The sequence below is a fragment of the Drosophila arizonae genome, chromosome 3 (assembly GCF_054131065.1).
Source record: "Drosophila arizonae isolate 15081-1271.41 chromosome 3, UAZ_ARI_1.0, whole genome shotgun sequence".
Taxonomy (NCBI): domain Eukaryota; kingdom Metazoa; phylum Arthropoda; class Insecta; order Diptera; family Drosophilidae; genus Drosophila; species Drosophila arizonae.
In genome coordinates this window covers 25,560,213-25,571,965 of record NC_142923.1, presented here as the reverse complement: position 1 = coordinate 25,571,965, position 11,753 = coordinate 25,560,213, and the positions used below count along the sequence as shown (strand labels likewise).

The following is an 11,753-nucleotide window of genomic DNA, read 5'->3' as shown; positions in this document are numbered from 1 at the left end:
ACTATCGGCTAGGTACCGTACGAAAATGATACACATCACTGAAAGGTTGATGTAAATGAGTAAGCGGCTCGATAAAACCGAAGGCAACCCTTGAAATAGAATGTTGAATATTATTATTCTGTTTTAATTGTCTGCAGTTAATAATTTTAAAACTATACACATAAAATGAGCGACGAATCAGCTGAAAATATAATCTGGACCATAAAAAATGGAGAACTAGATGCCGTTCAAACAGCGTTTAGCAATGATGTGAGTAATAATACATGACTAGCTTTTTTCGGCTAATTAATATTATTTGCAGACTCAGAAAGTTAATACAGAGATCAAAGGAAGATATCCAATACATTACGCGGCTGATTTCGGCCAGCTGAATGTACTCCAGTTCTTGGTTAAGTTGGGAGCTGATGTAAACGTAAGCTGGTCTTAACTCATTGTATTAAATGTATACGTGCATACATACGTGAAGATTGAGATGTATTCACACATACACATGTACTTACTTTCGTATCTACACAACCACTTTTAAGCTGCTATGTACATATGTACATGTATGCATATATTATTATTTACATATACATATGTATATACGTACATTGATTTGAGTTTAGTGGTGAAACTTTATCTACAAGTATTAAAAATGTATATCCTGAATATCAAAATGACAGAAAACTTAAGCAAAAGTGAACAACTCGAGGGTTGACACAGACTGAACTAGAGTAAACTTTTTCAACGAAGAAAAGGTCTGCATTGCACTATGGGAAAAAATCCCATTTTTTTTTGGCATTAATTCCAAATAATGAGCTAGAGATATGAAATTTTTTGTGGATGCTCTTCAGACTTTAATTTAATTTCGAATTTTTTTGGTTTTTTCAATTTGACCCCTATAATTTTTTTCTTTGATATTTTTTTGCCGTTAATATGAATTTGACAGTTCTTTTCATATTTTCATATTGTTGAACTAAAATTAGTCTCATTCTTCTTCTAATTCAATATCAAATGCAATATCCTCGTCTTCTGTCCATTCGTCACTTGAATCACCTTCATGATTTTTCAAAATATGATCGGGAGATTCAAATAGTGCAACGACTTCAGTCGGAATATTCCTTTTTTTATTTAATTTTTGGCGTTCATTTAGGCAGAGGCTTGATAATAGAGGATCCGAAGAGTCTAATGCTCTGTTGAAAACATCAGTTATGTTATTCAATCTGCTGCATTTTCTTGCATGAGATCTTCTGTCATTCTTGTATATTTTATTTCTGGCTTCAGATGCGTTCTCTCCAAGCACTCCGACAGGAACAATGCATTTATTCATTATTTGGTATCCGTGTACCAATACTTTGTGTACTGTCGGTGACATTGGGTACCAATCATACAATTTCATGTAAAGCTCGAAAGTGTGGGCGCAGAAGTCTTTAAATTTTTCGACATTAATTCTAAATTCGGAAGATATTGCAATTAATATTATATAAAAATTCGTAATTTTCCTTTGACGCAAGCTCTGATGCTAACTTTCTTTTTAAACGACATCCTGCATTTTCATAATTTAAATATTTACGTCCAGCTTTATTTGGAGACGTCTCGTGCTCACCAAACGCAATTACAACATTGCCATCAAGCCAAGAAGAATGTTTAACTTTAAATCGATCTAACATTCTATTGCATTTCAACAAACATTTTTTTATATAGTGAATAAATTCCTCGACTTCTTTTTGGATAATTTTTTCAAGATCTTCGTTCACATTGTTGTTAAAAGATTCGGCAATAAAAGATATTACAGCGTCGTTTTGGCGGTTGTTGCATCTCCAAATTTCCAGCAGCACTGAGCGTCTAAACTCAAGCGCAACTACAACATGTAAATTTTCGGGAAAAGGGGCAAAAACGGGCAAAAGTTATTAATGGGTCCTTATAGTATATGGTTTAGTTAATTACCCTCAGCTAAAACAACCGAGGCCTAGCGAGGACTGTTAAAGTTATACTCCACAGAACACAAACATATTTGTTAGGATTAAGCTAAAAATACACATGAACAACACATTGCACAGTTACACAAAAACACAGAAGTATACAAAATCACTTTTTGCATATAAAGTTTTAATTTATGCGATTAACAAATAAATTTTATACAGCTAAAAAGTTGCGATCTATTTGGCGCGCTTTTTCATATTGCAATGCAGCGCTGAATCAGCTGACTTTGTAAAATTATCAAATAATAGGGGTAGTCCCCAAAAATTTAACAAAAATATTTTGATTCTATCTAATAAATTTAGAATTGGAAAAAAATAGTTTAGCGATTTGAGACAACAAAAAAATTGTATTAATGCCAAAATATCGTACTTTTTTCCCATAGTGCATTGGTACCATTTAACTTCGTATTTCCTCGGCTCTGTATTTTTTGGATCGCGAATAAAGAATATGGTACGAAACTGACAACTCTGAAACTAAATGAACATACATATCCTCATATGAAGCTCTGGTCTATGCTTTTTTATTACTCTCCCTCTCACACACACAATGACAATATATCTTCTGAGATCGACGCGTTCAAACATACTGACAGGCGGACGGATGGACAGACAGACAGACGGACAGGGCTAAATCAACTCAGCTTGTCGCCCTGATCAAGAATATACATATATACTTTGTGGGGTCTACCACGCCTCCTTCTGTCTGTTACATACATTTCAAGAAAACCATTATACCCTGATTTCCTATTGAAAATGGGTTCAGGGTATACAAAAATGTTTAGTCTCGGAACCCTATGCTATTATTTTTTAAAGATAAAGAAAATGCGTCTTTCAATTATAGTGGTACTATAAATTATAGGAAAAGATTATTATAACGGCAAATCGAATAGTAACATTTAATGGTAAAATTGTTAATACCAAATAATAAACATATACATACATACATATACATACATACATATCGGATTGATGTGGTACTGAATTGCTCCCTAAGGAATATTTAAATGGAGGAAACAGCTTCAATTTATATATTGTTGTGCCATACGAAAATATGATTGTAAAAAAAAAAATTTGCCATTTTGTAATAATATAAACGTTCACTTTTAACAGAGAAAAGACAAACATGGAATAACTCCACTTCTGGCCGCTGTCTGGGAGGGTCACACGAAATGCGTGGAGTTTCTTTTGGAAAAGGTATACTGACTTACTGAATATTTGTTGCTTTGCTTTTGAAAGTATTAATAATATTTTCACTCCATTTTATCTAGGGTGCAGATAAAAATGGAGTAACTCCAGACGGCCAGAGTTATGTTGAAGTGGCAGAAAATGACGATATCAAGAAATTGCTTGTATGAAAATAATTCTAAATCATTTTATATCAGTATATATACATATATCACAATTACAGTTTTTAAATAAATTAAAAATTAAATTATTTAATTACACTGTTTGTTTCACTTTTGGGTGATCGTCTATGCTTAAAGTCTGCTTTGAAAATCAACAACTTTGGTTTAATTTAGTCATAATAATACGAAATTCAAATCGAAATAACACAAGAACGCCTGGTGAGAGGCAATATGCTTTACCCTGATAAACTGCTCCAAGTGACTACTGACTACGGAATCTTTTGCCTCATCGCTTCGTATTCATTGGAAAGACATCGGCTTAGAACAGTAAAAAGCTAGCGAGACTTGCCATCTAGCCGAAATATCAATTTTATTATAGATTTAAAATAGTAGTAATATGTTTTATTATGCCTACTTGTTCATCAGATTTTTAAAGACTTCATTGGTTTGAAACTTTGAACTTAGAGCTTGAAATACGTTATATGTAAATTAGAAATCGAATAACCCAGCTTGATCTGCTGCGATAATTTTCTGTAATCGAAAATTGTTGATTTCGCAAACAGTTTTGAATTAAAACATTTATAAAACATTTAGAAAGAATTTTGCAATATAATCTGTATTTGCTTCTTGGAGTTTATTTGCTATGTAAACAAAATGTAAACGAACGCAAACTCGAGAAAAGTAATATTTGAATTTAAAATTGATCTATTTGTGACAGTTCATCTTATATATAGAATCAATTTAACATCATGATAAATGGAATTTTTGTTCCATTCCACAGTGTCCGCATGTGACAGTGAATATTTTATAGTTACTTCTGCCAAAGCCATACAATGCAACTCTGTATTTTTTCTGCCTTCATTTCCTGTCAATAGCACGTTTGTAAAACTCTTTCCTGTCGTACTTTTGCCAGACCAAGGTGGGTGAAATTTTAAAAATTTGTATTTTTAGTAGTATTCTTAAGTAAAGTGATATTCTCATTATAAATATAAGTAAGAATAATAGTATCTAGTTTCTTGCTATCAATTATTGTTCGAAACACGTCAGTTTGAATTCTAAACGTACAAATGGAATCATCATTGTGAAACTAGAATTATGTGTGCATTCTTTTATCGGCTAAAAAGAAACATTCGTGTATATGTATCTACATTGTGAATGCGTTTACCTTTTATATTTATGTTATGCAGTGCATGAGATACGAACGGAAATAATGTAAAAGATGAGCAGTTTGTGCTATATTCTTGTGACTTTTTCATTAGAATATACGCATGTGCTCTTTTCATTTATTTGTTCATATTCATGTATAACTTAATAAGTGAAAAAATGAAAGGTGAGTGGATTGTGGTCAATATGACATCTGTGGATTATCAGAAAATACATAATTATGTATTCGTAATATATACATACATAATGTAGTTGCATATACGATGAAACATTATTTAGTTCAGACAATTCACAGTGCCATATTTTCCTCAATTGTTTTATGTTATTAATAAATTTAACGTTGCAGGTCTGCAGAAGACAAATTCAACATGCCTCAAAATGAGTATATGGAGCGTCACCGCAAATTATATGGTCGACGACTCGACTATGAAGAACGCAAACGCAAGAAGGAAGCCCGTCTTCCGAAGGAGCGTGCTCGTAAAGCTCAAAAGTTGCGTGGCATTAAAGCCAAATTGTTCAATAAGGAGAGGCGTAATGAAAAGATTCAAATGAAGAAGAAGATTCAAGCGCATGAAGAAAAGAAGGTCAAGAAACAGGAAGAAAAAGTCGAGGATGGCGCTCTACCACATTATCTTCTTGACAGAGGTATCCAGTCGAATGCCAAGGTTTTGTCGAATATGATAAAACAGAAACGTAAAGAAAAGGCTGGCAAATGGGATGTACCTATACCAAAAGTGCGTGCGCAGTCCGACGCTGAAGTATTCAAAGTCCTAAAAACGGGCAAAACCAAGAGGAAGGCCTGGAAGCGCATGGTGACGAAAGTTACGTTTGTTGGTGAAAACTTCACACGCAAACCGCCGAAATTTGAACGCTTCATCCGACCGATGGCATTGCGTATGAAAAAGGCGCATGTTACACACCCAGAACTGAAAGCAACTTTCCACTTACCAATCATTGGAGTTAAAAAGAATCCAAGCTCTCCAATGTTTACCTCCTTGGGCGTCATAACCAAGGGTACTGTAATAGAAGTAAACATCTCTGAATTAGGTTTAGTAACCCAAACTGGAAAAGTTGTTTGGGGCAAATATGCGCAAGTTACGAACAACCCAGAGAACGATGGAGTTATAAATGCTGTACTTCTAGTTTAATATGTTAGTGGATAGAAATTGCCTTCGATTCGGTCAATAAAATAAAAATAGCGCTAAAATACAGACTTTAAAAATGTGTTTGCTTTTCTTTACCCTAAGTCAAATATAAATATATTGTCTTGAATTAATATTTTTTAACTTGCATTAACTCGTGTATTCTTCGAAATTTTTCAGTTGGCTTCGGAGGTGCACAATGCAGATCTTTGTTAAAACCCTAACGGGTAAGACCATCACTCTTGAGGTCGAACCGTCGGATACCATCGAGAATGTCAAAGCCAAGATCCAGGACAAAGAAGGAATTCCTCCAGATCAGCAGCGTCTAATCTTTGCTGGCAAGCAATTGGAAGATGGTCGCACTCTTTCCGACTACAACATCCAAAAAGAGTCAACCTTGCACTTGGTGCTCCGCCTTCGTGGTGGTGCCAAGAAACGCAAGAAGAAGAACTACTCTACCCCCAAGAAAATTAAGCACAAGAGGAAGAAGGTCAAGCTAGCTGTCCTTAAATACTACAAGGTACATCTTCTATAACTGAAACAGAATAATTCTATGATCTGTTCTTGGAATTCTTGAGTCTTGGTCTTGAGCTTATTGACTTGTCTGTTAAGTTTTTAAGTGACAATTCAATCTAAACTATCTGTTTTCCCAATGAAAATATGAGTATATATATATCTTGTGACATGTCCGCTCATGAAAGAGGCTAACATTTGTTGCTTACAGACTGAAGAGGTCTTGTAATCGGCAAATTGAAAAACTTCTTGAAAAATGTGGAAATATATCGCTGTAATGCTATTTATTTGGTTGCAGGTTGACGAGAATGGAAAGATCCATCGCCTGAGACGCGAGTGTCCCGGAGATAACTGTGGTGCTGGAGTCTTCATGGCTGCCCACGAGGATCGCCATTACTGTGGCAAATGCAACTTGACTTTTGTGTTCAGCAAGCCAGAAGAGAAGTAGTGCGCAGGCGCTTTTTTATCAGGCATTCATTTTTGCTGTAATTAAGTGAATAAATATGAACTAATATAAGCCTGAAGCACTTCTTTTTATTAAATTGTTTAATCTCTAATGTAAAGCTTTACAAATATTTTAAAAAGCTTTAATATCTCTGAAGAGATTTATAAGATTCAATATCTCCCTATAAACAAATTCACTTTTTTTATAATTTTTTTTTTTAATATTTTTATTCTATCTACGATATAAATCAAGGGGTTAAATGTATAAAATTTAAAAATCTTGGGTTATATATTTCCTGTATTTTACATGATAAATGCAAAAGATTATAAAAGTGACGAACAATTCGAACATTAAATATCGCTTCCAATTTAATAGACAGGATTATTCTTAAGAAAATCATAACGGTATATATACTGATGAATTATAAATTGATGACATCGATGTTTAGGCTTCTATACATAAATGTAAGAATATCTGTTGCCTCCTCGATGCGTTTAGATGTTGGTTTGCCAGCACCGTGCCCAGCTTTTTTGTATACGCGCAGTAGCAACGGATTTTTCTGGAATGGAGAGTCGCGAACAGCTTCTTGCAATGCAGCAGCAAACTTTAAGGAGTGCAATGGACTGACACGATCATCATGATCAGCCGTCAAAATCAGTGTAGATGGGTACTCGCTCGATGCATCATTTGGTGTATGGACGTTGTGCAACGGTGACAACTTGTAAAGATTATCGAAGTGTTCCTTCTCAGAGGGATTTCCATAGTCCGAGCACCAGGCATGGCCAATAGTAAACTTGTGGAATCGCAGCATATCCATGACACTGTTGTTAAAAAAATATTTGAATCAGTTAAAAGTAGATTACAAGTTTCTTTTACTTAGGGTTGGTAAACAAAATCTCTTATTTGTGATGGGATAGCAGCAACTCAATAAATAGCTCTAATATTGTAATTTACTCACCCGACTTGAGCAACTGCTGCTCCAAATAAATCAGGACGTTGATTAATACAAGCACCAACTAGGAGACCGCCATTGGATCCACCCTGAATTGCCAATCGATCCTTTGTGGTATAATTGTTTTTAATCAAATATTCGGCAGCGCACTGAAAGTCGTCAAACACGTTTTGTTTGTTGAGCAAGCGCCCGCCGTTATGCCATTTTTCGCCATATTCTCCACCGCCACGGATATTAGGATAGGCCAAGACGCCATCAAATGTATCTACAAACATAAGACTGTTTTTCGATTGAATATAAAAATGCAACTACTCGTATTCACATAATATATATAATATATTGTATCTATATATATACTCACCCCGTAAGTCCAAATGTTGGAAGCATGCTAATATTAAAGCCGCCATAGCCGTAAAGCAGACATGGGCGTGGCTGTATAGTATCGGCTTTCTTTCGTATAATAAACATTGGCACCTTAGTGCCATCTTTGCTTGAATAAAATATTTGCTCAACGATGTAATTATCCCGATTGAAACCATCCAAATTCAGATTGATGTCACGAAACACTTTTGGTGGCTGATCTGGATATTTAAAGTCATAATGATAAATTGTTCCTGGATTTAAAAACGATGAAAAATTATAGAAAATTTCCGAATATTTTGTTTTTCCTGAAGTTCCGACAATGGTGCCAATATCTAAATCAAATTGTCGTATCAATTCTCCAGTTCGAAGTGAATTCGCTTGTAAAATTGTCTAAGAACAGAAAAGTTACTTTGAGTACATTTGAAATATTTTCTATGAAATTTGGCTTACTTTCACGTCCCTGATATAACAAAGAAGAATCTTATCTTCATTGACACATTTTACCCAATCCAGAACGTCTTTCTCATGTTCAGGTATAAGGGTTTCCCAGTTCTCCTCGGCCGGATTTTCAAAATCAATAATTATGACACGATAATTCGGAGCATTCTTGTTTGTGCGGAAATAAACCTTGGAGCCAACATTAGTGACATACTGGAACAATAAAATGGAAATGTTGAAGAAAAATGGAAATATGATAGATCCAATGGAGGAATCTTCAAATTTGAAATGGGTATTTACTCACATCGTAGTCTGACTCAAATTTATCGACAATGATTTTAACATCCAGTTCAGATTTTATTTCTTCTCCAGGCTTAAGATCGGCATAGTATATTATATTATCACGACAGTCCTTAACGATGGCCAATACTAAGTATTTTCCACAATCGGAGACAACAGATTGACTAAATGGAAATAAAAAAATAAATTAAATATTTATGTATTCGTATTCTACAATTTAAGGTATTATTATGCATACAAGCGCCATGATGGCTCATTATTGAACTGAACAACTAGCACATCTTTTGCCTGACTTTCTCCGATGCGATGATAGTAAAGCTTTTGGTTTTGATTTTGTTGGGTCTCGGAACCATCAGTTTTGCCATCTTGGTCAGGATATCTCTATTGAATGAAGATATTAATGTTAATTAAATATATACATTTATATGTTATGTTGTACATTTTACATACTCCATAAAAGAATCCCTTATTGTCCTTAGTCCACGATATTTCCGAAAATTTCACCTTTTCAAGCACCTCGTCGAAGTCTTTACCGGTCTCAGCGTTACGTATACGAATCTTAATCCAATCTGATCCACTTTCACTAAGCCCGTAAGCCATAAATTTTCCGTCATCGGAAAACGACTTCTGCGATAGAGCAATTGTACCATCTTCAGATAAACTGTTGGGGTCTAGAAAAACTTTACTTTCGCCATTTAAAGAAGCTTGCTGATACATAACACTGCAAAAAGAATTATATTACAATGTGTACACGGCTTATATGATTATGTAAAGAGCATTGTTACCTTTGATTTTGTAGACCGGTGTTCATGAAATAATAATAATAATCGCCATACTTCATCGGGCATCCATATTTTGGATAGTTCCATAGTTTCGTTAGTTTATTATTTATTTTCTTCCACTCCGGACAACTTTCAAGGAACGGCTGGCTAATATTATTTTGACTATCAACATATGCCTGCGTTTCAGGAGAATCGGGGTCTTCAAGCCAGCGGTAAGCATCAATTATTTTTGTGCCATGAAAGTCGTCCACAATTGACAAGTCTTTGCGAACAACAGGATATACAAACTTCTCCACAATTGGCTTTGAGGACTTTTGAACGTTAGTTGCCATGCCGACTTTTGCAATGTTATCTGTATGAGTTAGTCAATTGTATATATGTATTTCAATTATCCACGAAATAAAAGCTTTAATTCTGAAATTTACACATACGTATCTTTGCGTATCCAAAGTATAATGCACGGACAAGAATTTTGCACTGACGTTGATGTGGAAAATATCGCATTGTAATAGGTTGTATAGAGATGTGCACATTCAATAAAAGCGACTACAACATTCTCAAATACATATCGATATCAATTGAATTAAGGACTAAGCGTTCCCTTGTGAAAGTCACAGCCAACAATGAATTTTAAAATTATATAGTGTAAGTATATTTCATTTCCAAGTTTGACATATGTATTTTATTTCTCTTAACAATATTCAAAACAAATAGTTCCTGAAAAATAAAACATAAAAGGACAGCAGTGAAACATCGAAATCACGTAACGTCACATTTTTATAGCTATACATTTAATTATCGCTCTTTATTATAAATATAATTTTTGCATTTGGGCGCCAATTTGGCAAGCAGAATTTTTTATATACATATGTATGTATGTATGAATTCCATGTACATATATACATACATATATGCATATTATATGGAGTACGAATTATTTGACTCTAAAATATATTCTAGAACCATGAAACCTTGGGGGTTGCAAATTTGGCACAGCTCAGCAAATAGTTTAATAACTGATGAATAGAAAACGAAGTGTACATAAAGATCCTATATATTAATCCATGAAGGAGTATGCTATGGTACGAAACAAATCAAAACAAAAAGATTGAATGCGCACATATAGTTCATACAGTTTTTATAAAAGGTGGAAGCTATGTTAACCAAAAACTTCATATAATTACAATAATTTAGTAAATTATAATATACAAATCGAGGTTAAATAGAATGGTATTCAATTCTTAACACTAGAGATTAACAATAATAACAAATCATACAATATTTAATTTTCTAAACTTAAATTTTATAAGCACAGCTCAAAAATTCAGCAACTAATGTAAAGTTGTGTGAGACCTTTGAAACTCAACTGAATTAGGTTGAGCCGTTGAAGTGTCTGGTCGAGCTTGACCTGTTGATATTATTGTCTCCATACGTTGGGTTGTGTCACGCATAACGCCGCTAAAATCTGATAAATCTGGAAGATCTAAAGCAAGGTGTGCTGAAAATCGTTTATATACAGAGTTCTTTATGCTGTCCTTTTTTGTTTTCTTCCGGTTTTCTTCATACTTTAGCTGTTGTTTTAAAAATATTGAAGTCTTCATGATTTCTTGTATATTACAAAAAGTGCTTTCCGATTTTTCTATAGATTTTAGTGCTTGCACACCATATTCCATGTCGAAGCAATGCCCTTGCAAGTTGCTTTGTAGACTAAGAACTTCGGTTCGTTTCTCTAGGATTGCAGGCAACACCTTGCGAATGTGTTCCTGGAATGCAAAATGAATGCATTGTAATTTGTCTAAAATAGAACAGAAAAACCAACCTGAATTCGAAAGAACGCTAAGGACGGATCGTTGGCGAAAATGTGTACATTTTCTGAAATTTTTTCAGAGGCTAAAAGAAAGTCAAAATAAAGAAGAAAACGCATATGTTTATGTTAAAATAAAATCATCTTTTATATTCATCTTATTGAAATTTACTCTTTCTTCCTTTAAAGTTTAGATCACTTCCTTGCGCCATTCCTCTCGACTGCCAAGCTCTTTCTTATTGCCTTAAGGAACACCCCTATATTATTATTATTATTGTCTATTTAATTATTTATTACTCTTATATCGAGTAAATAAAATTTCATAAACTGTCAATGTAAGTAGAAAAGTAATAAAACTGCACTTCCTTAGTAAAACTAGCTCGTTTTAATCATAACAAATTCACTTGAACGAATCAATATTGTAAACTAGAGATGCTCCATTTACATAGATTCGATATTTTTTTTTGTAAATATCGCCTGCTTCAATATATCGCACTTTATTCAATTTACTACATTCCGACATTAGTCAATATAAAATCT

General features: G+C 33.9%; 5 protein-coding genes across 6 annotated transcripts; 3 read left to right on the top strand and 2 right to left on the bottom strand.

The window, feature by feature from the left end:
• The first annotated feature begins 18 nt into the window (after window positions 1–18).
• Window positions 19–3,404, top strand: LOC108610433 (myotrophin). The gene is made up of 4 exons (XM_018002529.2): window positions 19–249; window positions 302–412; window positions 3,075–3,158; window positions 3,233–3,404. Exons 1-4 carry the CDS (start codon window positions 166–168, stop codon window positions 3,317–3,319), a joined length of 366 nt encoding a protein of 121 aa, XP_017858018.1. The 5' UTR covers window positions 19–165; the 3' UTR covers window positions 3,320–3,404.
• A 688-nt stretch (window positions 3,405–4,092) lies between these two features.
• On the top strand, window positions 4,093–5,696 carry Ip259 (NSA2 ribosome biogenesis factor-like IP259). 2 transcript variants are annotated; one of them, XM_018002523.2, is made up of 2 exons: window positions 4,093–4,229; window positions 4,821–5,696. In XM_018002523.2, exon 2 carries the CDS (start codon window positions 4,843–4,845, stop codon window positions 5,620–5,622), a length of 780 nt encoding a protein of 259 aa, XP_017858012.1. In that variant the 5' UTR covers window positions 4,093–4,229; window positions 4,821–4,842; the 3' UTR covers window positions 5,623–5,696. The 2 variants fall into 2 exon arrangements, with proteins under 2 accessions (XP_017858012.1, XP_089321787.1); XM_089465661.1 differs by lacking the exon at window positions 4,093–4,229 and adding an exon at window positions 4,367–4,640.
• RpS27A (ribosomal protein S27A) lies at window positions 4,130–6,653 on the top strand. The gene is made up of 3 exons (XM_018002528.2): window positions 4,130–4,229; window positions 5,797–6,136; window positions 6,428–6,653. Exons 2-3 carry the CDS (start codon window positions 5,816–5,818, stop codon window positions 6,575–6,577), a joined length of 471 nt encoding a protein of 156 aa, XP_017858017.1. The 5' UTR covers window positions 4,130–4,229; window positions 5,797–5,815; the 3' UTR covers window positions 6,578–6,653.
• A 185-nt stretch (window positions 6,654–6,838) lies between these two features.
• On the bottom strand, window positions 6,839–10,075 carry LOC108610419 (prolyl endopeptidase). Its single transcript, XM_018002512.2, has 9 exons — window positions 9,841–10,075; window positions 9,413–9,761; window positions 9,078–9,348; window positions 8,866–9,008; window positions 8,632–8,791; window positions 8,340–8,540; window positions 7,888–8,279; window positions 7,533–7,805; window positions 6,839–7,395 (listed from the first exon to the last, which is right to left on the bottom strand). Exons 1-9 carry the CDS (start codon window positions 9,911–9,913, stop codon window positions 6,996–6,998), a joined length of 2,262 nt encoding a protein of 753 aa, XP_017858001.1. The 5' UTR covers window positions 9,914–10,075; the 3' UTR covers window positions 6,839–6,995.
• A 442-nt stretch (window positions 10,076–10,517) lies between these two features.
• LOC108610431 (BLOC-1-related complex subunit 8 homolog) lies at window positions 10,518–11,697 on the bottom strand. The gene is made up of 3 exons (XM_018002527.2): window positions 11,386–11,697; window positions 11,229–11,299; window positions 10,518–11,172 (listed from the first exon to the last, which is right to left on the bottom strand). Exons 1-3 carry the CDS (start codon window positions 11,423–11,425, stop codon window positions 10,741–10,743), a joined length of 543 nt encoding a protein of 180 aa, XP_017858016.1. The 5' UTR covers window positions 11,426–11,697; the 3' UTR covers window positions 10,518–10,740.
• Between the last annotated feature and the right edge of the window lie 56 nt (window positions 11,698–11,753).